Raw genomic sequence first — 25,007 nt, forward strand, 5'->3', positions numbered from 1 at the left:
CCTATATTTATGCTCAAAAAGTCTGTATTAAAGCTATGGAAAACTTTTTTTTTTAAATTAATTTAATCATTGTTTAAACAATTCTTTCTGCATACCTGTAAACATTGAAGACTTTAGAGGGCAATTGTAGCTTGTAGTAAGACAGTATTTATGAAAGTGTGATCCTATTAATAGCTTACAAGTCTGGCCACATGTGGGATCTGACATACCATGTTCCCATGAAATAACTTACAGCACTGCTGTGCTGTTACGTTTTTTCTAAAAAAAAATACAGGGATCTGTAGACATCAGTAAAATCAGCTTAAAACTATACCTAATATTGTACTCTAAAATACGTAGGAAAATCAACATAAATGTTACAAGTAAACATAACATATGGTTCTTTTTTTAATCTCTACTTTAGGACGACGTAGACAGTCTAAACCCAGTTCTCAGGGATAACCCGCAGTTACATGAGGAGGTAAAAGCCTGGGTAAAGGAACAAAAGGTTCAGGAGATTTTTATGCAAGGTAATTATGTGGGAAATTGTATTATTTTTATTCTGTGTTAGCTAGTTTAAGGCCATTAGTTTTGTGGGGCTCATCCCATGACATTTGTGACACACTGGAGAATATATTTCTAACTTGGAAGTTACTTTTTTGAAGTATTTGTTAATACAAGAAAAGAGTGTGTAAAAAGCTGTGCATGACTTCTACAAACTGTTTGATGTTGTTTGATGTCTTGGTGTTTACAGCAAAAGCTGAATATCCTTAGTCTGAATGTAGTTATTTTATAAGATTTGTTGTGAAAGTAAGTGGGAATTAATGGCAACCACACATCTTTTAACATATTAAAACTGTTCTGTGCTGTTAGCGTGGCTGTTACATGCAATAACTTCTCTGATACCTGACTGTGCTTGTAGTTCTTCACAGTTGTCACAGCTGAAGAATACTTTCAGATCCCCCCACCCTCGCCACCTGATTGAAAAGTGTCTTTCAAATCAGTTACAATTTGTAACTCGATTCTAATGCCAGAAGGTTGCAGCACATGGGTGCATCATTTTTAAATTGTAGATCCAAGTTACATGAGAACTAGTATGAATTAGAATAAGTTTAATTTGGCTTAATCTTGCGAGTAGTAAAAATATTATGTGTATTTTGAGTATATTCATTAACTGTCTGCAGAACTGACAGGCAACTCTACAGTTCCTAGCAGTGGAAGGCAGAAACCTCCCTGAGTCTGGGTTAAAATCCCCAGGCAAGCAGTAAAGTAATTCAAGGACAAAAATGCTTAAGTAATCATCCTATAAATTAAGGTTGGAGTGGTAAATAATCCTATATTATAAGGATGGTACTGAGGTTTGCTTGCTGTCTGGTTTCTTTGATAAAACTAAGATTAGAAGACCAAAGGAATGTGGTAAGTACAATTTTGAAGTTGCAGTAAAAAAACTTAAGTCTTCCCTTCTGTGGAGTTTTTAATTTGACTAGATGTGATTATTCTTATGGGCCACTAAAAGGATGATGAAAAAAGCAATGTGTGGAGCTGTGTAGGTAGTAAGTTGGTATGTCAGTGTTGGTAATTTCAGATTTTTATCTTAATATCCTCAGTTACAACATGAGTTAATAGTCTGTTGATGAAATTTGCTGCCAAAACTGGATTGAGAGGTGGCATGAAATCAAATTAGGTCTATATGAGAAGGAAACTAAAACTGACCTTGTTTATTGTATTTCATTACTGTAACAGTAATAAGACAATTACAAAAGCCTCTGTGTACACTGATACAGAATGAGCACTTGAGCAAAAGCCCCAGCAATATTGGAACAGTCACCTCAATGGAACTGCCAGCTTTTCATCATCCATACAACTCATTTAAATCCCATCACCCCAGGAACTGTATTTTTGTCTTTATAAGTATAATGTAATATAATTTCTCAAACAGATGTTTGGATGCTTAGAAGTGCACAAATTAGGAGTCTCGTAGATGATGAGATGAATCTAATCCAAATGTCCTTGCAGACTATCTCTCCTCATCTAAGGAGAAGCTGCTGTTCAAATCCACTTGCTCACCTGATGTGACACAGAGGGGCCCCAAGGAAAGGCCTGCTTCCTGGGGTAGTGACATGCCATCCACCACGAGGGCCGTTGCAGTGCCACCACCTCAGCCCTGCAGCGCAGTGGTCAGCCAGCAGACTGCTGTCACCTCCCCCTGGCCCATAATCTGCTCCTGGTTGCAGAGACTTTGTGTTTGGCACAAACCTTTCAGTGGCTTTCAGACAACCCTCCAGCAGTGCTAGCTGCTGTAATCTAGCCATGTTCTTCACCCTTTCTCCTCCCCTCACTTCTCTGATTTTCTTCACCTTCTCCATTATTACCATTTTCCTATTCCCTGCAATTTAAGCAACATTTTCAGTTCGGCCTTGTCTAGACGCATCTATTAGGCTATTACTGAATTCTCTTCCTCCCCTACAGCATTTTTAGGATCCAGCCTTTTTCTTGTTGCTTATGACACTGAAGCCATCATCTTGTATCTTAGCATTGTCCACTTTGACTATCTCTGTTAAACTGCTGTTTATCTGAAGAAAGAGGATGACTGTTGAAAAACATTAAAACTGGATTCCAAATGTTTGAAAAGAAACATGACAATTTGAAAAGGGGGAATTTTAGTCCATTATATATGAGAGTTACAATAGTTTTCAGGAGTGGCACAAATGAAAAAAATTGTCCCTTGTGCCCTTTTCTTTGGGCAGCAGTCACAGGCAGCATGCTTTGCAGCAGAGGCTCTGGGCTTGGCAGGAGCCAAGTTTATTCCTTGCTAAAAAAAAAAAAAAAAAAAAGGCCTCCCAAACTTTGCTGAATTGAAAGCTATTGGGACAAATAAAGCCAGTTCAAGGAACATAGTGAAGTGCCTTTGATTTTTAACAATTGAACTATTTGAACTTTTTCTTCCTATTAGATATATTACCACTACAATCTCTGGAGGCTGCATCTATAGTAATCCTCTTAAAAAACTGAGTGTGCTTCAGCCATGAATATATTTCCTGATAATACTGGACAGGCTGTTGCAGCAGCGTGTAGCAGAGTGTGATTCAGCCAGGGACTGGAGACAAAGCCAGGCTTTTCCTGTAATGGCTGCTTTTGGCTGAGCTGGGCTGGAACAGAACTGTACTGTTGTATGACAACAGTTTAATCCTTTTCGTCCTTCTTGACACCCCAGTAGCACTTAAGATAAAAAAACCAAACAATAGCAAAACCCACCACCACAAAAAAAAAAACCAAAAAACCCCACTGTTTTTAAAGGTAGATGATAAAATCTCTAAAAGTGGACATGGTAAGAGCTGGGATGGAGGGCAGAAATATATTAGAAAAAGGAGTAAGAAGGAAGAAATCAGTACTGAGTCAGTGTAGAAGAGTGTAAGAGGAGCTGTAAAGCTGGTGGATAAGGGAAGATGGAGATTGTAAGATGAGAAGGCTGAGAAAGGATATGGAAGCCAATGGCCTGGAATCAAATGCTAAAATGAGACAAGAAGCTGGGGAGAGGGGTTCTGGTTGTGCAAGAGACTGAAAATCATTGCACAGTTCACAGCAGGATGCAAGAGAGGAGGAGCTGGGATAGGAAAGTAGGAATGGGAAATTAGCATGAAGAGACAGAGGCAAAATTTTACTGAGTCTGTCTGAACAAGGCAGAGCTTTGGGACAGCCATGAAAAGTTTGAGACGTGTTGGGTTGGGTCAGACAGTCAGAACTGTGGGAGCTGAGCTGGAGGCGTTTTTTCAGGGGCATGTGGAGTAAGGGTTGGAGAAAAGCCATCAGGAAATGTGTCCCCATGGGAACCCCATCTGGTCCAAGACCAGGAATGTGAGACATGAGCCTGTAGATTCCTCCACTTTTTTTGCATGTGTGTATTGGTGATTGGTGCTGGCATGGTTTTGACCCTTGTTTGTGCAGCTGGAAATCCGCTCCAGGGATGATTTAACACCGGTAGCTCAGAGGTTCACTGGGCCTCAAGGTTTCAGTTGTGCAGTGAATGATGTGGATGTGCTGAAAGAATGGTGCTATTGCGTGGTGTTTCCTCTTTCCCAGCTGTTTTAAAACCTGGGTAATCCTGTGGAAAAGGTATTTCAAATGGTCTTGCTAAGGTTCCAGAATTAAACCCTAAGACCACTTGAAAATGTCTAAGTTATTATGGCTTTTGCACTTCCCTTGATCTTGAATGTTGACATTTAAAACAGTCCTTATGATCCTTTCATGACTGTCCTTATGATGACTTTCTCCTGCAGGGAGTATAATGGACCCAGTTGTGTGAAGATGGATGTTTTACTAGAGAAAGCTGTCATCTGCAAGGTCCCTGGCCTGTTTGCTGCAGATGTTTGAACTCGTACTGGGGAAGGGTTGGAAAAAATGATCTTTAGGAAAGACAGAGGAATCCTGGCCTTGTCTGTGTGGCTGAGCAACTAAGCACCTTTAAGTCATTTAAGTCGGGCTTTTTGTAGGTTGTCTTTGACTGGTTTTGCTTCTGTTCCTGTATGCCTGTCCTTTGGGTTTGGTTGCAGAATTAGTGAAACCCACACAGTCGGAACTGGACTCGGTAGTAGCTTTGCTTGGTCATATGAAATGCTATATAAAATCTAAGTGCAGTCAAGTCTAGTGTCCCAATGGTCAAGCGAGACACTGAACATGAATAGAACTGTTGAATCTTGATTACTGGATCGTGAAATATAAAATACTGTGTCATACTTATAACCCCAGGCCCATGGGCTTCTGGAGGGGAATTAAACTGGTGTTTGCAGAGTGAGTGTGTGTGGGGGTTTCCTTGCAGCTGATACATTGTAAAATAAGTAAATAAGCAAAAGTCTTCATAGTATGTGTGTTTCTGAATGTTCTGTGTGGCCATAGCTGGGGCAGGATCACTCAGCTGCCTTTCTGACTGCTGTAATGGAGAGAAACTCTGTGGTCACTTATGGGAAAGACTTGGCAGATGCAGAGCCTAACCACCAAGATGTAAATCTTTTTGCCAGCAAAGCATCTGGGCATGTGACTAGCCTGTTAAATAGCTTCTGTATAACCTGCTGTTACCACTTTCTAGCCTTTCTGATTACTTTTCTATGGTTTCTGTTTGTAGGCAAGAATTTTCCCATCATTTGTCATCATGGCTGCAGAAAGATTTGGTTAGATAAGGAAATTTTATGTTGAGAATGTTAGCATAATTGACCCTAAAGCATACTTAAGTGTATCATTTGCATTTCAAAATGTCTTCCTGAATAAAAGTAAAATCCACAGGCAGTGCTGTGCCAGAATTGCCTGTTGTTTGCTGTCTGTGCCATGCTCACTTCGTTTGCTATGAAGCTTAAAAAAACTAGGAAAACACATATGCACTTTTTTTTAATTCCTCAATGGCTTTTTTATTTCTTCCCCCTCTAAAGGTCCATACTCCTTAAATGGTTACAGGGTGAGAGTGTACAGACAGGATTCTGCCACCCAGTGGTTCACGGGTATCATCACTCACCATGATCTCTTCACCCGCACTATGGTGGTTATGAATGACCAGGTGAGTTTCATATGTGATAGTCAGAAAACAATCTACGAGTACATTGTTCCTTAGGAGTCTGGGCTTTTTTTCATAGTAGTGTGAAATCCACAGAATTGTTCAGTTCCAGCAGGGCAAGTCTATTACTATGGTAAAACTACAGCATGGCTTTGCATTGAACTATCAGTTAGGACCATCCTAAAGATGAACGTTTGTGAAACAATATGATTAACACGAGTCCTACAGTTCTGCTTTTTTTTCTGCTGTTACTATTTGACTAGTGAAGCCTTTGAAGTGAAGCAGTTGAGTTTTAAGAACTGGTCTTCCCTGTCAGCTCTGTTGAGAAATTATTTTCTCAGCACTGAAATGTATTAGTGCTGCAGTAGTGATTACTACTTCTAAGTAATTGAAATATCCACTTTCCACAGTTTATTTAACTCAACGTTTACTGCAGCCCTAATTTACATTTACTGTGGTGGGGTTTAGTTGTATTTCTGAAGTTGATGTTACAGAAAGAATTAATATGGGTATTTTTAGTGGCAGTAATTAATTCTGTTTCAGGAGACTCAAGTAATGACTCAATGTTAATATAATGGATGACCCATCTGCTTTTAAATGACTGACAAAATCATGTATGACTATAAAAGTTTAAGACTACTCTAATGCTCAAATACATTCTTCCCCTTAACTTGCTATAATTAATTTTTCCCAAATACTGTTTTTTTTTCCCACTGTATGACACTTTGATTAAAGATCTGTCTAGCTTTTCCTTTTTTTCTGAAATATCCCTCACTGGTGATACTTCACCAGTCTTAGAGTTCTTCTCTCCAGTTGTTTTAATTCCTTTCAGTAGTTTTGCTTCTGCAGTATATTAAATAAATCCTACAAAAACATTTGCATATTGTAGTTGCTACTTAAGGGCTACTCTATGAAAGAGCTCACTGTCTTGTAATTTCAGATTTTCAGGTCAGGGAAGGAAGTGGTAGTGGGATACTTTTTCTTTAAAAAAAAAATTACGACTATTTTTACAGGAATACATAAAGACAATTTGCTTTGGTTTTACTCTATTCCCAGCATTTGTTGAGAGTCATATGTCAGTTATTCTTGTCAGGATAGAGTAGACTTTTTTCTGATTAGTCTTGAGCACACAAAGTAGAGTGGTGAACACTGATATAGAAAATACCGATTGGGCAGTGTCTGAGTATCTGCTGATTTTGGTTTTGTGTTGTTTTTTTTTTTTTAAATAAACCAGGTGCTAGAACCGCAGAATGTTGATCCTTCTATGGTTCAGATGACCTTTCTAGATGATGTTGTTCACTCTTTGTTGAAGGGTGAAAATATTGGCATCACTTCACGGCGACGGTCTCGCTCCAACCAGAACAGCAACACAGTCCACGTAGATACATTTATCTTTTTACCTAAGTATTTTTGTATATTGCAAATACTAAAACCACATGTTTAAAGTAGCTAGTTAAAGTTATGTTTAAGTCCATTAATTACAAAATTATTTTTAGGGTCACTATACACGGGCACAAGCAAATAGCCCCAGACCAGCAATGAATTCCCAAACGGCAGCACCGAAGCAGAATTCACACCAGCATCAGCAACAGAGGAATACTCGGCCTAATAAGAGGAAAGGCTCTGATAGCAGCATGCCTGATGAAGAGAAAATGAAAGAAGAGAGATATGATTATATAGGCCGAGGAGGTAAAAGAAGTTATTGGAAAGGGAGGGAGAGCTTTAAACCGTGTTAGACTGCAAATGTGATAGGCATGTTTTTATCTTTTACAGAAAACCCCAAAACAAAAAATAAACACTTCCTTAATAAAAGAAGAAAACCTGAAGAGGTTGAAAAAAAATTAAATATGAAGAGACTGCGGACAGACAATATCTCGGATTACTCTGAGAGCAGTGACTCAGAAATTTCAAATAAAAGGTTAACTGATTCGTCCTCGGAGCAAAATTCAGAAAATGAGTTAAAAAGCAAGAACACTTCAAAGATAAATGGAGAAGAAGGAAAATCCCAAACTACTGAGGTAGCAGAACAGACACTAACAGATAGGCGGTCTCCATGGGATGAAATACAGGAAGATAAAAAAAACGAAGGGACAGAAAGACTGAAGTCATCTGTCTTAGATCATCAAGAAAAATCTATATTCCATGCACCAGAGCAGCCAACACCTTATGAGCAGAATGCCAAGGATCCACATGTTCAAGAGTGCAATACAGAAAAACATATTGTGGAATTAAAAAATGAGCAGTTTGTACCCAGACCTCCTACTCCAAAATGTGTTGTTGACATTTCTAAGGAAAACAACTCTGAAAAGGAGAGCCAGGATAATGCTGGAAGTACCTTTGGTTTGCAAACGGTTCAGAAAACAGAATCTCACAGCAGTGATTTAAAACAGCAGTTTGCAAATGCAAATTTCCTTGAAGCAAGGAAACAGGAAGCTGATCAAAGTTGGGTTAGCAGTGTTGTTAACAAAACGGATTTGATACAACCTGGGGTTGTAAAAACATTATCAGTAAATGAACATTTAAATCCTGAAAAAGAAAAAGTACAGTATGGCTCCTTTATGTCTTCGTTAAATGTAGCTTCTTTAGCAGAAGAGAGTAAACTGCATAAACAAAGTCCAGTCCCTGATTCTGTGAAGTCAAAACCTAGTGCTTCAGTTGATCATCCTAAAACAAAGTCACCTGATGTTAAGCCTAAATTTACCCAATCTTCTGATACTGTGAAGTCTAAGGTTAGTTCCCTAAACAGCCATGCTACTGGATTAACAAGATCAGCCAATAAAACTGATCATGATTTGCCTAGGTCTAGTTTTCATCCAGTTCCAGCTAGAGTTAGTGCTCTAGAAGCTAAAAGTCCTCTTATCATTGACAAGAACGAACATTTCACAGTGTACAGGGACCCCACTCTGATTGGACAAGAAACGGGAACTAATCACATTTCACCTTATTTGCATCAACATAATTATCCTCTGCATTCCTCATCCCACAGGACTTGTTTAAATCCAAACGCTCATCATCCTGCCTTAACTGGTTCATCCCATCTGCTAGCTGGGTCTTCAGCTCAGGCTCCTTTGTCTGCTATTAACACTCACCCCCTTAGTACCGCATCTCATCATTCTGTTCATCACCCTCATCTACTTCCTGCAGTGTTACCAGGAGTGCCTGCTGCCTCCTTGCTGGGGAGCCACCCACGACTAGAGACTGCTCATGCTAGCAGCTTAAGCCATTTGGCATTAGCACACCAGCAGCAGCAACAGATGTTACAACACCAGTCTCCACATCTTCTCGGACAAGCTCATCCTTCTGCTTCCTATAATCAGCTAGGGCTTTATCCAATTATTTGGCAGTATCCAAATGGAACACATGCTTACTCAGGACTTGGTCTGCCCTCTTCCAAATGGGTCCATCCAGAAACTCCTGTTAACGCAGAGGCTTCCTTGAGAAGGGTAAGTTGAGCTCATTTCTTAACGGTGTGTTTCCCTGGGGCTGATACCTCCCAGCAGGTGCTTTCTGGTACCGGTTCAGTACTTTGTATTGCACCAAGTGATGCTGGGTTTTTTGAGTAGGCACAGAACTAGAAATGCAGATCCAGTAGTCTCACAGTGAGTGTGAGTAGGGAGTTCTTCCAGACATTGGTTTCCTAAGTATTTTTTAAAAAAGATTAAATATTTGGGGTTTTTTTATGACCAAGTGAGGACAGACTGCTGGTTTGGGACCTCAGGTCCCCAGGGTAAATATTTGGTACCTCAAACTATGAAAACCATTGTGTATCTTAAATACTAGGAGAGGCAAGACAATTTTCCTCACAGTAAAATTTCATGTATGTTCACTAAATAATGGACAGAGGCTGAGAGGGAGGAGTTCTAAATCTAGTGGGAAGTTATGGAAAGAAATACTCCGTTTATAAATCTTTCTTGCACTGTACATCCATTTCTCTTGTCTTTACACCTGTCTCTTGTCTTTACACCCTCTCTTGGCATGTATTATTCTCCCCTTCTGTTCATGGTGGCACACATCCCTGTGTTCCCATCTGTTTTGTGCTCCTGTCTTCAAGTCAGGGTGATGCCTCTCTATGCTGTATACAACCACTGCAGCCTCAGAAGAAGTGGTCTGTGTTTTTCAGCCTCACACCCAGCATGGCTGTGGTGTTTGGTAGGCAGATGTGACAATTACAGGAAAAATCCTCTCAGCTCCTACAGGCTTGGGATACAGCATGCTCATTGCAGACACCTTAGAGGAACAGTGTAAGATGAAGCATGTGTAGCACAGTCAGAAACTTTGGAGAGCTTTACTGCCAGCTTCAATCAAACCACTGAGCATGTGCATGCTGCTTTTTAGATGCTGACAATTTGGCCTAATTTGGGCAGGTTTTCACAGGGAACACAAAAGGCCTGTTGCTGACAGTGGTCCTTCTGCCAAATTGCAGGGCTTTGCGTCAAAGCTTGGAGTTTCTGAATGGTTACAGAGATTTTTTTTCTTTTTCATCATGAGGAAAGCTTTTCTTCCCCAGACTCATTCTTGAGAAAAGCCAAACCATTGTGGCTAAGTCTTTCACAGTCAGTAAGTTTGAGTTGGCCTTGTAATATGAAGTCAGTTTGATCTAAAATATGATAGTCAAATGCAGCAGAGAAGAAAAGCTTAAGAGAAAACTAGAGGTGGATTTATCTTTTCATGTTGCTGCCTGCTCCACCCCATGCTGAAGTCCATTTTGAAGAACTTAGGATAGGCTCTGTTTTCACTTTGGCTGCCTGAAGTATGTAGCCTTGCGTACCGAGGCACGTAGCTTTTTAATTATGTTGATATGTGGCAATTGTCTTGTGGTGACTTGTTTTCTGACTCTTGCTCTGGAGGCACTTTTTAAAAATATGTCTTAGAAACCCAGAGTGGGCGTTTCCAGTGTGGGTTTGCATGGGTGCCACAGAAAGGGATCTGTGTTTCAGCTGTAGCAGCAGCAGCAGCCACCCTCAGCTCAGGGCTGAGCCAGGTTTGTGTGCTGGAGGAAACGTGCCCCCAAGCCCACCATTTGCTACTGTCTGCAGGTGGCTGTGGCAGTTCCTGACTTTGGGCTGGGCTGTAGATGGTTGCAGGTGGAGTCACAAAGCTGTTTGTAGAATTCTTGGTGCACCAGCAGATGTTCTTCAGATTCCTTAGGGAGAAGGTGATCGGCCTTATTTTGCATAATACTTTCATACAGCTTACAGGCTGTTCGTGGGAACTCAACCACAGCGTGGGAACTCGTGGACTAGGAAATGTGTGCACTAAAACTGTTAGTGCAACCCAAGTGGTTGGTTTAAATATTCACAAGTACAGAAATCAGAACTTCAAAGTTGTAGCACCTGCAAATCTATTCTGTGCTGCATGCGTGAGTCATGAGAGCTCTTGGCTCCCCTTATGCTGCAACAGTTCTCAACTGGGAGTTGCCAAGATTGGAGAGAAGGAGAAGGGTAGAGTAGAGAGGAGCAGAGGAGGGGAAGAACTTCTGGGCAGTGCCAGGAGTTAGGAGTGGAGCAGCACTTGCAAGGCTTTAGGGTGCACATGGAAGCTCTGTTCACTCTTGTCCCAGTCCCTTCTTCCACACTTGTCCCAAACACCACTTAAATAGGGTGCCCTGCCTTTCTGTCCCTCTGCATGTGTTTCTCATGACCAGGTTTCCAAGGAGAGAGGGAAAGGGGAGAGAGATGGGGAGTTGCTCTTGGTCTGTTCTGCAGAGTTGTTACAGAAGTTTCAGAGAAGATAAAAAAAGAATCTTAGATAAGTAGTAATTTTAATTTAGAGGCAGTTTCTTAAATTTAAGACTATCACAGTGTGTGTAAAGGTAGAGGTTGGTATTGTCCACCTTTAGAGTAGGTACACAGCACAAAATTAGGTGTTTGTAATGATGCAGAGAATGGCAGATGTGTACAATTATGTTTTTAAGAATGTGCTGATCGTGAGATAATCTCAAATCAAAATGTCTGGGAAAACAAAGCAGATTAATTAGGATTATCATACTTAATCATTTGAGAAGGAGAGGAACCATCCAAGAAAGAGAGTTGTATTCCTTTGATTAAAATGTATTATAAAGCTGGAGATAAAATTGTTTTCCAGAAATACCAAACCATATTTTTCTTTTGAAATATATACTTCTTGCAATCAATTGAAGAGCTAGCGGTCTGTTTCCTCATAACTGAAGTGCTGTCAGGCTATCATTGGTTTGCTAATTTTGATAAGGAGTTGGAGGTGCTGTTACAGAAATTGACTGTTCATGCTGAATATTAGAAAACTAAACTGTTTTAAGAATGGTTCTGAAATGTGTGAACTACGTGGTATTCTGCGTGTCCAGGGGAGGTACAGTCAGATGTTCCAGTTGATCAAAAAGTGACTTAAGATGTGAAATTTTATTTACTGTGTATGATTTGATGCCAAAGTACACTACTTCACTCTGATCATTTGCAGGACTTGACACAGTAACTCTTGTGGTCCCATGCTTATTTTTAAATCTAATTTTACTGTTTTGGTTGATGTTAACAGAATACTCCCAGCCCATGGTTACATCAGCCCACCCCGGTGACCTCAGCTGACAGCCTTGGTTTACTGAGTCACATTCCTGTGCGACCATCCAGTGCAGATCCCCTCCGGCCCATCAAATTGACAACGCATTCCAGCCCACCCTTGCCCAAAAGTATTGTAGAGCATCAGAAAGAGTAAGTTTGCTGTTTTACTCTGTGTGAGAGGGTGTATTTTAGCAGCTGATGTCTTCCAGCTTGCTTTTAGCTTATTTGTAAATGTGGGTGCATGTGATAGAGAAAAGATTGTTGCTGTGCTGCAAAGCAGACTCTGCCCTGTTGGCTTGGAATGGTGCTGGAGTTCCTGAGTCCTCTCAAGGTTTTTCAAAATTGTACCTAATATAAAGAAAAGTTTATTTGGTGTTAATAGATAACTTTGCCTGGAGCATGGGAAGAAAGGTCTTCTGTTTAGCATGTTGCACTGCTAATCTGTGTCTGCTTAACCTTTTTCAGAGAACTGGAAAGAAAAGCATTTATTGAACCTTTACGTTCCGTTCCAACTGCACCAGTGAAGACAGAGCTAGAGCAAAGCAGAGCACAGGCAGCAAAGGAGAGCCATGTGCACAGACATTTTGGAGATCCAATGTTGAACCAGCTGCCAAGGCCACCACAGGAGACTGGGGAGCGACTGAGCAAATACAAAGAAGAACACAGACGGATACTCCAAGAAAGTATTGAAGTTGCTCCCTTTACAGCTAAAATAAAGGCACTGGAGGGAGAGAGAGAGAACTACTCCAGGGTAACGTCCTTATCTTCAAGCCCCAAAAGCCATTCAGTAAAATATGACAAAGATTCTGAACGCTCTGTCTCAGAACTATATAAAATGAAGCATTCGGTTCCACAGAGTTTGCCACAGAGTAATTATTTCACCACCTTGTCTAACAGTGTAGTAAATGAACCACCAAGATCATACCCGTCAAAGGAAGCTTCAAGTGCGTATGTTGATAAGCAAACTAATTGCCCATCAACAGCAGCTAATCCTCAGTCTCTCCCCTCTTACATTTCTTCTCTTTCTAAACCTCCACCTTTAATTAAGCACCAACCAGAGAGTGAAGGCACTGCAAGCAAGATTCCTGAGCAGCTTGCACAGTCAGTGCAGTCTCATTCGGTGAATTCTTTTAGAACTGATAGCAGGAGCCCTACTCAGTTGTCAGTCTCATCTGCAAATACACTCCGGAGTATGCCTGCCTTGCATAGAGCCCCTGTGTTTCACCCTCCTGTGCACCAGAACCTTGAGAAGAAAGAAAGCAGCTATAGCAGCCTTTCACCTCCCACCCTAACCCCTGTCCAACCCGTGAATGCTGGTGGTGGCAAAATACAGGAGCTGCAGAAACCACCGACTTTAGTTCCTGAGCCTAAGGAAGCTCAACCTGTTTACAAGGGCACTTCTGAACAGAATTTATCAGAGATGTGGAAGTCCAGTAATGCCCCAAATAATGAAAAAGGGGATTGGCATGCTGAAAGGATGAGTGGAAAGTCACAGTCCGCTACAGCATCTGTTATTGTGCGTCCGCCTTCCAGCATGAAATACGATAGCGCACCAGCAATGCCGTCTGCTTCCAAAGATCGAGTTGGTGAGAGATCTTCAGCTGTGACAAATCAAGCAGATTGCTTGAAAACAGCGGAAGCCAGGGAGACTGGAAGGATCATTCTGCCAAATATGAACTCAGACAGTGCTCACACACAGTATGAAAAGAAATTTCCAGCTGTCTCACAAGGCAGCATTCCTCGTGCTGTCACCCCTACCACACCTATGATCTGCAGCACCAAAACGGATATCGCCGCCTCAGCAGCAGCAACAACTACCAGCGTGTCGAGCTGGGGTAGTTCAGAAGTTACTTACTCCTTATCAAACACAGTCCTGGCCTGCGCGCCACTGGAGTGCACCACTTCCAGAGCTGCGAGTCAGGCGGTTGCACAGGCCCAGGAATGCAAGGTCAGCACTCCAGCTACACCCGCCACTGGCAAGACAGGCAGCCCTGCACAGCCCAGTTCAGGATTCTCCACCTCCACCGACTTCGTCCATTTGAAAAAGCACAAGGCAGCCTTGGCTGCAGCTCAGTTTAAAAGTAGTAACACCAGTGAAACTGAGTCCAGCTCTGTGAAAAATCAGACATTTTCAACCTCTCTCTCCCTAGACAGTGCTATCGTCTGTAATACAATAAACAAAGCGAACTCTGTAGGCAGTGGGCAAACATCCCAGACCAGTCAGCCAAACTACCACACTAAACTGAAAAAGGCTTGGCTAACAAGGCATTCAGAGGAAGATAAAAACACTAATAAAAAAGAGAATTCAGGGAACAGTGTTTCAGAAATTATTAAGCCATGTACTGTCAATTTAATAGCTTCTACATCAAATGATTTGCAAAATAACATAGACAGTAAAATCTTGGCAGATAAGTTTGTGAAGGAAGATAAGCACCCTAGGAGAAAAGCGAAACGAACTTACGAGTCTGGCTCTGAGAGTGGAGACTCTGATGAAAGTGAGAGCAAGTCAGAGCAAAGGACTAAACGGCAGCCCAAGCCAACTTACAAAAAGAAACAAAATGATTTGCAGAAAAAAAAGGGTGATGTAGAGGAAGAAGTAAAACCGAATGGTGTTCTCAGCAGGAGTGCCAAAGAAAAAAGCAAGCTGAAGTTGCAAAGCGGCAGTAACAGCAGTGAGTATATTAATCTGATTTGGAAGAGACAGACTAATGTGAAGTCTAACAGTGTTAATCCTGGAGGGTTTATCATGCATGATAGCTGGGAAAAGAGTTTAAAAGCATGCTTGTGTAAATGAGTAGATCCAGATTTATCTGTCTTAAGGCCATTTGAAATATCCTGGTTTAGAAATGCAGCGTTTTGTATGTAAGTGTTAACAAACTTGGCCTCAAAATAAGCAGTAAACAAACTGGTTTATGCTGTCTGTTAGAATTCAACAGACTGAGTGTAGTTGTGCCACCAGTATTGATACAACTTTTTTTTTTTAAGAGAGCTAATGCATTTATTTTTAGAGTAGTGCTGGAGGGAGAGATTCTCTGTTGTTGAACTTTAATTCATCCTTTGATTAAGAAGCCAGAGGCAGTTCCTTGAGAGCCTGATGCCTCTGTTATGATTTGTCTAATTTAATGAAAGGTTCAAGGGAGAGACTCATTTCACACTTCTAACTAGCATGTGCATTACATGGTGCTAACATCCTTCTTGTTTAAGGAATAAAGAAATTTAGGGAAATACTAATTTTAATTTAAATGTGATGCGGTAGCATGTAGCAGATTGTAACTACATTTATCTGAAACAAGAAACTGGTCTGCCAACATGAAGGTTTTTATTTAAGGACTTAACTTTTTTATATCCCGATTTATTCTTCCCCAAAGACTGTTCTTTTGTCTTTGTTCTGTTTGGGTATGAGAAAATCTACCATTAGGTTACTTTTTGCAAGAATTTTTAATTACAGGTAGTAAGAAAATTAAGGATATTTTATGTGCATTAATTCTCTCTGTAATTACATTCTCTGGCTTTTCACTGCCTAGTGTATAAGGTTACTCTTCTACTATCTAACAGTGTTTGATCTCTTAAGTTGTACTGGGTGCTGAAAGTGTTTAAGTCTGTCTGAAGTATTCTGGCTTGTGTCCAGTGATAGTAGGATCCCTTTCCCTCCCCCCGCCCCCCGCCTGCAACTAAGGGGAAGATCAGGGAGGACATGCCTATAAAGTCTTTCTCATTTTCACTTCTTAAAGTGAACTGTAAAGATACACATGTAACACATTAAGTCTTTATGACCTTTGTATTGTTGCAAAAGATTTTGTGTGGGTTTGTTGTAAAAGCATTGCTTACCTAAGTTGTTAAGGGAAGGCAATCATTTCTTTTGGCTGGCGCTGCCTAAGTATAGGAGTGATACAGGATAAGAAATTATGGAACTGTTTCATGGAACTCAGGTCAGGAAGTGGGTATGAGTTGGTGTTACGTTCTGTTGTGAGTTGCACAGACTGCGTCCTGCACACTAACAGGTTTGGCCTGTCCCATGATAACTGCTTCTTGTGCGTGGCATCCTATTTATAAATATTAATAGACTTGGGGTCTCCCTGTCTGTTTCTCCTACTTGACCCTATAAATAGATGAGTGTTTCTGATACTTCTTTCAGCTTGTGTTGGGGGAGCATTGTTATAATTTCTGAAAGAGACATGGTCAGGCCTTACAAAAAAGACTTTCCACAAAGGTTTATGCAAAAACGTAGCCAGCTTTTGAGGAGCTTTCAGGAAAGAACAGGCCCCCATGGGCTGTCCTGGCTTTCCCTTAAGTGGTTGAAGGTAACTGTGCTTCAGGATCTGGGGCTTGGTGGCAGTTTTGCCATGTGGGTGGTATCTGGGTACTGCCGGGGCTGGAAACTGCTTTGTCCCAATGCTGTTTTAAGGAAAGCCCCAGGAGCCTGCTTGCCATCCAGAGCACTTGGACCTCCAGGCTGCAAGGCTCCCTCCTGCAAAGCAAAGCATTTTACAGCCCTGCAAACGCTGTGGGGCTTTCAAGTTCCTGCCCACAGAGCTTGAAGTGTAGCAGCTCCCAGATGAATCCCAGAATCTCTGGTTCCAAACATTGCTTTGGAATAGCAAACCTGTACTTTGGTCTTTTCTACCCTCAGCATTTAACCCAGTTGCCATTGTGGTCCTTGGATGAGTTGGGTGTTCATTTTGTGGGTCATGAGCTGAGGCACAGGAAGTGTGCCATTTGCAAAACCTGTAGAAGTCATCTCTGGCAAAATACAGATATGAACTCAGGTACCAAGTCTAAAGTTAGCACCCTGACCTCTGTCATCCTGCATCAGATCCCTGTTTATAGGCCATGAACTTTCAGGAATTAAGAGTAGATGAAATGACAGTCACTTCTATCCATCTGCAGATAAAACTGGTACCACTTTTAATTAACTAATCTGAAAACCAGGTTAAATAACAACGGGGTTCAATTTCAAAACATGTATGTGGATGTTGCGTGTATTACTCAATTTTTTGCTCTTTGTGTTACTCTTGTCAGGTATGCTTTCATATCAAAAATAAAATTATACCTTAGAAAGCCAGCAAACTTGACAGTAAATGGATTCTGGTTTTTTACACTGGATATTTTACATCAAGTTCAGATGTGTTTCATGTCAATAGTCTTCTCTTCTGTAATCATATCTGTAACCCTCAAACAAAACCAAATTTTGAAGTAGGAATTTTTTTTTTAAGCTCTGATTTAATTCATTATATTGTTGCCTTTTTTGCATACATCTTTGTTTGAAATGACATTCAAACCCACCTTCCTAGGGGTGTTGTATTTCTTCACTTGTTTTATAAGAGTGCGTTTCTGAAGATGGTTTTAGTGGAATATTTGGTGAACAATACATCTAATTAAAGAGAAAATATAGTGTCCTAGGTATTGCTGGTAGATCAGCTGTGCTCCTGCCTGTGTAAGTCTAATTGGTAACTATGCTCTTTAAACTTCAGTGCTGACAGCACAAAGATGGAAGTAAAAATGAAATAGGTTATGCAGGTAACAAACCTACTTTCAGAAATGTTGAATGCTGACTGATGTGACTGAGTTCTGCAAATAAGGGCTGCCAGTTACCTCACCTGAAATTCTCCTTTTGCAGCTGGCATACCTCGCTCAGTGTTAAAAGACTGGCGCAAAGTAAAGAAGCTGAAGCAAACAGGGGAGTCCTTTTTGCAGGATGATTCTTGCTCTGAAATAGGACCAAATTTACAAAAATGCAGAGAATGTAGGTTAATAAGAAGTAAGAAAGGAGAAGAACCATCTCACTCACCAGTGTTCTGTAGATTTTACTACTTTCGACGGTAAGTACAGCTCTTTTCCTGATAATGTTGCATTTTAACTTTTAAAAGTAATTATTGGCAAAGGGCTTGTGTGCTTGAAAGCTTGTCTGATTTTTCTGGTTCAGTCAGTCTGTGTGATAAAAGACTCTCTCTAATTTAACAATATTTACATTTGTATTTCTTCTTTTGTGGATTGACTTCATTGCTTTTAAAGCTTTATAGCAAAGACATCAGAACAGCTGCCCAGTGTACCTTAGGCAAGCAGAAAATAGAGCACATCACCATTACACAGGTGTCTGACATTTGAAGTGGGATTTTCAAAAGGCAAGCTTCAGTTATTCCGGACAAGTTGTACAACCACAGAGTTGCACTTAGTCGTAATTGTACGTACGCCAGTGTACGGTGGGAATGCTGCTTGAGTTTTTCTGTGAGTTTTCTAAGGACAGAGGAGTTGTGACCTCCTTTTTCACTATTAATGGCCAGTCAAGGAAAACTCACACATCTGGAAGAAAATTTCCCAGGAAATGTACGCAGTGTAGTGTACGTGGTGAAGGCAGCTTAGCTATTGAGGCAGGACAAAATGGCTCTAGATTGCATGTGGGTTGTGTTGTCAGAATCTATCTACCTCAATTTGAACAGGAAATTGTTCCATTGATGGAGTTGAATTTTTTTATAATGAAGCTCTAGTTAAAGATTTGGTAGTACTACAGGAATCATTTCAAGGCTGGACTTCCGTTGTAACATTATTTGCTTCCTAATGTGGCAGTGTCAGAGCTTTGGCTTTTTTCTGTGTAAGGAAGAGAACATATCTATGATAAAGTTTTGCCAGCATTTTAAAATACAGTTAGGAAATGTAAGAAAGTGAGTGCTTTGAATGTATTATGGTAAAATTTATGACAGTTTTAATTATTTTTCATGGGTTTTAGACAGTAGGGCTTGAATTGTAAATGAAGTTTGCACTGCTGTTGGAAGTTGGTACTGTAACTGAAAATTCATAATGTCATCTTTTTCATTAAATATATATTTGAATACCATTTTTGGTACTTCTGAATTCAGGACTATTTTAAAATTGTAAAATATTAGGGTTAAAAAAAAGGTGGGGTATAGATGAAACCAAACTTTGGCCAAAAAAAGCCCAAAACAAACCAGTATGAGAATTTTTCTGTCTGCAATTTTAAAGCAGAGGGAGAATGATGAGTAAACTGAATGCAAAAAAATGCTGAAAGTTTTTTTGTTTATTTGTTTTCATACTTCTTTACTGTTAATTTAAAAAACATTTTTGACAGTAGGGTTTATTTTTAAATTAAAAAAATATGGTAGGATGCTAAAGAAGGTAAAGAAAACTTGCAAGACATAAGGAGTAAGGTAAATTAGCAAGTAAACTGAATGTCACAGTGTAAAGAAAGGTAGATGCAGTTAAACTCTGTTTTTATTTTTAGGTTATCTTTTAGTAAGAACGGAGTGGTTAGGATAGATGGTTTCTCCTCTCCTGACCAGTACGATGATGAAGCACTGAGTTTATGGACACATGAAAACTACGAAGATGATGAACTGGACCTAGAAACTTCTAAATACATTTTAGATATCATAGGTGATAAATTTTGTCAGTTAGTAACATCTGAGAAAACAGCCATGTCCTGGGTGAAAAAAGACGGTAAGGAAATCTCAAATGCTCTCAAATATTCTGCAGTTTTATTTGAGTGTTTGCATTCATCGTGACCCATTGCTTCTTATCCAGTAGCTCACTTCAGTCACTGTTGTGCTGGATTTCTCTAGACTATTTAGTCTGAGGGTTTGTCTGGAAGGGGCAGGGACCTTCTTCAGTGGGCCAGTGCATTTCACTTTTGTGCAAGAAGGCTGTGGTTGTGCTGGGCCAGGGCTGTGGCCAGGCTGCTGTTGGTTTTGGAGCAGCCTCAGTTCTCAGCTTGGCCTCCAGCTCTCCAGCCAGAGCAGCCAGCTCCAAGCCAAGGCCTGCAGTGAGCCAGGTACTGGGTCCTGCCAACAGACATGGTGGTTCTGACGTGTCTCCTTTCCCAAACAAAGGAGAATAATGTGACAGCGTGGACCCTGCAGAGCATGTGCTAGCACAGTCACCTTCTCCCCACCCAAGCTGCAGTCCGTCCAGCCTTCTGGCCCATGGCAGATGGGCACAGGCTGGAAACAGGCTGGTGGTTCCACTAATTCCAGGCAACATGAGGAGAGGAGGTGGGGCAGAAAGCAGAAGTACTAGCCAGGTCTCCAGGACAGTCACCTTCCTCTTTTCCTGCTGAATTTAACCATCCAACTCACTGGTTTGGCTGCCCTGGAGATTAAACATCTCATAGGCATGCAAGTGAAAAACTCACCTCCCTTCATAGCATGGAGTAAAAAGTATATGTTGAAGGTCTTTGTATTTGCAGCCCACTCCTGTTGAGCAGGAATATTCTTTCTGTATAAATTAAGTCTTGTGTTTTTTAGATGCTTTAATTTCTTTATGATGTACTGATAGTAACATTGATGAGGGGGATGCTGTGTAATGCAGCCAGGGGGGTGGATGTTGATAGTTTGTTTATGAAGGATCACTTTCCTTCTCTCATGCCCAGATATGCCTGAGGGGAAAATTACGAATGCCTCATCTATAAAGACTATTCATTCTGTGCTTTGCATTTAAATTTCAATCCTTTTATTCTGCTTATTTTGTATTTCAGCCAAAATTGCATGGAAGAGAGCAGTGAGAGGAGTCCGTGAGATGTGTGATGCATGTGAAGCCACATTATTTAACATTCATTGGGTCTGCCAAAAATGTGGATTTGTGGTCTGCCTAGATTGTTACAAGGCAAAGGAAAGAAAAAGTTCTAGAGGTCAGTTCTTCATGAACTAGAGTATTGTGTAGTCTGGTTTTTCTCATTTGTTGTAGAGCTGCAGATCCACTGCTGTAACTGCTTTTCTGTGAAGTGTTAAATTACTGCTTGTGTGTTTTGGTTTCTCTTAAATCTTTCACCTCCTTTTTGTCAATAGATGTAGAATCAGTCATTCAGAAAGAAACTGCTGTGGGGGGTACTTTAGGTCTTTGTCTGCTTTTTAGTTTCTTCATGTGGATTGTCTTGGATTGCTTGTGCCTTGCCCCTTATGGTTAAATCTTGTTCTTCAACTCTGAGACTGGCACACCATTACACCTCCCTGCTTTATGATTACTCGTTGCTTTAATCTGCCCTGATTTGAGTGCTTCCTGGAGTACCTCCCTTCTGAAGTGCCTGGTTTGTCACATTGACTAAGCAGTCTACTTTTCTGTTATAAAAAAGAGATGGAGAAAAATAATTCACACAGTATTTAAAATTAGTGTTAATGGAGGTTTCACAATCCAGCAATCTACACACATATCTAATTCCTATGCTTTAATGGACACATCTAGTTTAGTCTTCAGTGAAGTATAACAGGACTGACCTGAAAACCTGTGATTTCTGAGTGACCAAGCCTGGTTGCAGTTGGAAGGAGGAATGGTCTGGGTATGGTCATTGAGCCCTCGGCTGTGACGTTTGTGCTCTGGCTGTGTTGGAAAGGACTGCCCTCCCCTGGGTGGCAGCATTGTGCCCTGGCACAGGCCTGTGATCAAACACAGTGCCAGGAACTGATTCAAGTACAATGCTGTTTTGAAAAGTATTTCTGTGTTTGTCATAGCAGCATAAATTCACAGATGTGAAATGTTAGTAAAATAAAGTTTAACTGTTAGATGGCAAGTCTTTGATAAACTGACTATGTCCTTGGCTTGCAGTGACAGCAATTACAGGATGTTCCCAGAGATTTGCATCAAAGCCTGAAGTTTCTAGGGAAGTAATGTCAGTGTTTTCCAACACCAATTAATGCATTAATGCTGGAGGGTGCTCTGGCAGCTCTTAACTGGCTTAAGTCTGTGTGCGCATGTGCGTGCACATCTGACGTGGCTTGGGATATACACTGAATGTTATTTACCCTAGTGGGAACATGCAGTCAGAGGCTTTTTATAGTGTGCATGTTAACCAGCCAGGAAAATTTTAGTAAAATGTCTTCAAAGCTTAAAAACAGAAGCAGTCTTCTTTTCAGTCTTCAAACAGAGAAGACTTTCTCCCTACTGTCCCTCAATACATGACATGCAAAAGCAGAAGCATGGTAGCTTCCCCTCTCTTGTTTATTTCACATGATGCTGTCGGATTCATGTGAACCTGTATGTCTTTTCTGGCACTCTTGTACAAAGTGAAGACCCATCTCTGTATAATAGCACTATATACTACACCATTTTTCCTGGAACCCATAGTTGGTTTCACAGTTGCTAAATGTAATGGAGAATACTCTGGTTTCCCCCTGCTTCAACGTGAATGTTAGAGGCTGAAATATTCCATATTCAGTTGTTTATAAATGACTTCTCCTGTTACTTTATTACATGAATGAATGTGAATCCATTGTTAAATTCAGACAGTTCATGGCACCATCAAGTGGAATGCCATGTTATGACATTACTGTGGTAAAATACATTAGGTGCATTCATGCTGTTTCTGTTTTTGTTTTATATTTGTTTGTTACCAGTTATAGATGTCAATGTTTTAGGAGTTACAAAAGCTACAAAAAAATTCATTGTTACATTGTGTAGCTATTGCAGTATAAGAAAACAGTGCCTTATATGTGCTAAATGCTTCCTTTAGTGTACTAAAGTTTAGTATAGGTTTACTTTGCTAGAGGTAAGCAAACTAGTAAAAAAGGTTTGAGGAGTCTCTTAAAACTAGCACTAAGTAGATAGAATACAAGATGGAGAGTTGAGAAAGAAATTGCATACCTGCCACAAAATCACATAGCAGATCAGTGACCAGTTACTTTGCCAGACTTTTTTTGCTGTTATTCTTCTGTCTTGCCTTTACACTGCATATTTCTCTGCCATGAGCAGTCTTCCTGAAACTTTATAAAAAGCCTCTCCTACCAGCTAGGCCCTCTCTGCTGCCTTAAAGAATTTTCAACCAGTACATTCAAACTTGGGTTTTCATGGCTTCTTTATTTAATCTGATACAAATCCATGATTCTACTTCCCTGTTCTTTTTTGCCACCAGTAACATTGCAGCTACATGGTAGGCCAAATCAGAGAATTGATTTGTTTGCATGTTCCTCTTTCAGGCTAGTTTTACCCTTTCTGGTTGAAGACAGCTGCTTTAGTTGCAGTGTGGCTTGTATTATATTTAAATTATCCATACAGTCACAGCCTAACAGTCTCTTTTCTGTGTGAGAACTCATCAAGGGAGTCTCGCTGCCTAAGTAGCAACTGTAAAGGTTTATGTGAAATTGGCAACTATAAATTTAATGAAGAGAATATACTTAATAACTTTTGAGGGTATTGGCAGGGATCTGTATTACAGATGAGGCAGTTTCAGATTTCAGTATTGTTAAAACTCTGTATTCTCTGCCTTATTATGAACAGTAGCTCTGTATACAGATCTTTGTCACACAGTTTACCAGGACAGAAGACTTACAGTATGTGTAGAAAACCATTTCTAACTAAAATCTGGAAAAAGTTAGTTCTGTCTCTGTAAATAAAGTCAAACAATCAGCAATGTTATTTTGCAGATAAGGAGTTATATGCCTGGATGAAGTGTGTGAAGGGACAGCCCCATGATCATAAACACCTGATGCCAACACAGATTATTCCGGGCTCTGGTAAGACTACCTGCAAGTAAGCAGGATATGTTTTTTTCCCAGTTTTTTCTGTGATGAGAGTCCAGAATTGTTTTTTGAAACTTCTCATTTTCCATTTAAAAACTTCCAAATTGTGTCAAATCACTGGGGTGTAAGGCAAGTGATTCTGGGTAGTTAACAGCAAGGGACACAAGATGATGGAGTATGCTGACAGATGTCTGAAGGGGTCTTGGGGACAGGCAGTGAAGAAATGCCGTGAAGGTGTTGCGACTGTTTCATACTATTTCAGAGTGGAATAAAATGGCCAGAATGTACTTACTAAATCTGACCTTACCTGTTAAAAGGAAATCTTAGACTAGTACTGCCAAAGAGCATTATGTAGCAACAGTTTTGGATATTTGTTTTTCACTGGTTTCTGTCCATCCCCACCCTCAGGGGAAAAAAGAAAAAAAATTCACATGTTGTTTTGGTTGGACATCCATAGAGTTCCTTGAAGCAAAATGCAGTGAATGAACTTGAGATGAATGAAAAGAGCTGAGCAGTAATCCTAAACCCAGCTAAATTCAGGTTTTTTTCTTACAACCAAGTAAAATTTTTAAAGTGCCGTTATGTGTGGTGGTTGTTAGTGCAACTTGTAACCTCTGCCAGCATTAACTCAGAGCAGAGAATAGAAAACTGAAATGTGCCCTTAAACTTAAGTAAATTCCCCAGTTATTTTAAACTAGAAATACAGACCCAGTCATTATTTTATGGGTCGTTGCATGTTAGTTCAAGTTGAAATGAAGGTTGGTTGGATTTCATAATAAATTCAAATTGTGACATTCCCCAGAACGGGTTCTGACTGAAACTGGTTTTAATTTGTAAATTGTGAGGTGCTCATCTGGAAACAGCACAGTGAAGACTCCCTGCATAACCTCACTCTTGTTCTTCTGTGCATACTCGTTACCCAACTGCCTTAAATTACATGATCACATGCTAATTTTTTTGTCAAGACGTGGCTCACTTCAGTCTGTAGTTTGACAGCTTTATTAAATGAAGCAATGATGCACCTGTTGAACAATGAGGAGTAAATAACTGATGGCTGGCTTGCTTGGTTTGTGCCATGCAGTGGGAATGTATAGTGGAGTTTAGATTATTTAGAAGAATATTGTGCAATTACTTAACTAAAGACCTTTTTTCATTCTGCACAAGCTTCAAGGTAAATTGGGCAGTCTTTTTGTAGAATTTTGAGTGTTACAATTAGCATTTTTAATAGTTGAGATTTTAAAAAGGTTTGGAGGTAGCATTTCAGCATCACAGTGGGTCACAAAATGACTGAGAGCTGATGATGATTTTCTTCTTAATTGTCTTCTAGTTTTGACAGATCTTCTCGACGCTATGCACAATATTAGAGAAAAATTTGAAATTAAATCACACTGTCAGTGTACCAGCAAGCAGAGCACACAAGCTGGCAAGCTCCCTGCAATGAATGGTGTGTCTCAGGTGAGTGTACATCACAGCTTGTTCAAATGTTCTGATTCTTGT

General features: G+C 40.3%; 1 protein-coding gene across 7 annotated transcripts in view; it reads left to right on the forward strand.

Moving 5' to 3' along the window:
• JMJD1C (jumonji domain containing 1C) overlaps positions 1 to 25,007 on the forward strand; it is a 163,981-nt gene that overhangs the window by 124,576 nt on the left and 14,398 nt on the right. For 5 of the 7 annotated variants that reach the window (XM_071749117.1, XM_071749118.1, XM_071749119.1 and 2 more), the window contains 12 exons: positions 404 to 509; positions 5,400 to 5,524; positions 6,756 to 6,899; positions 7,018 to 7,210; positions 7,295 to 8,964; positions 12,029 to 12,201; positions 12,517 to 14,723; positions 17,669 to 17,870; positions 19,289 to 19,503; positions 20,537 to 20,689; positions 23,415 to 23,504; positions 24,838 to 24,965. In XM_071749117.1, coding sequence (XP_071605218.1) covers positions 503 to 509; positions 5,400 to 5,524; positions 6,756 to 6,899; positions 7,018 to 7,210; positions 7,295 to 8,964; positions 12,029 to 12,201; positions 12,517 to 14,723; positions 17,669 to 17,870; positions 19,289 to 19,503; positions 20,537 to 20,689; positions 23,415 to 23,504; positions 24,838 to 24,965 — 5,307 coding nt within the window. In that variant the 5' untranslated portion in view covers positions 404 to 502. The remainder of the gene's footprint in view (positions 1 to 403; positions 510 to 5,399; positions 5,525 to 6,755; positions 6,900 to 7,017; positions 7,211 to 7,294; positions 8,965 to 12,028; positions 12,202 to 12,516; positions 14,724 to 17,668; positions 17,871 to 19,288; positions 19,504 to 20,536; positions 20,690 to 23,414; positions 23,505 to 24,837; positions 24,966 to 25,007) is intronic. The other 2 variants (XM_071749123.1, XM_071749122.1) reach the window with 1 other exon arrangement.

This window comes from Heliangelus exortis, chromosome 7, assembly GCF_036169615.1.
Source record: "Heliangelus exortis chromosome 7, bHelExo1.hap1, whole genome shotgun sequence".
In the NCBI taxonomy this organism is placed as follows: domain Eukaryota; kingdom Metazoa; phylum Chordata; class Aves; order Apodiformes; family Trochilidae; genus Heliangelus; species Heliangelus exortis.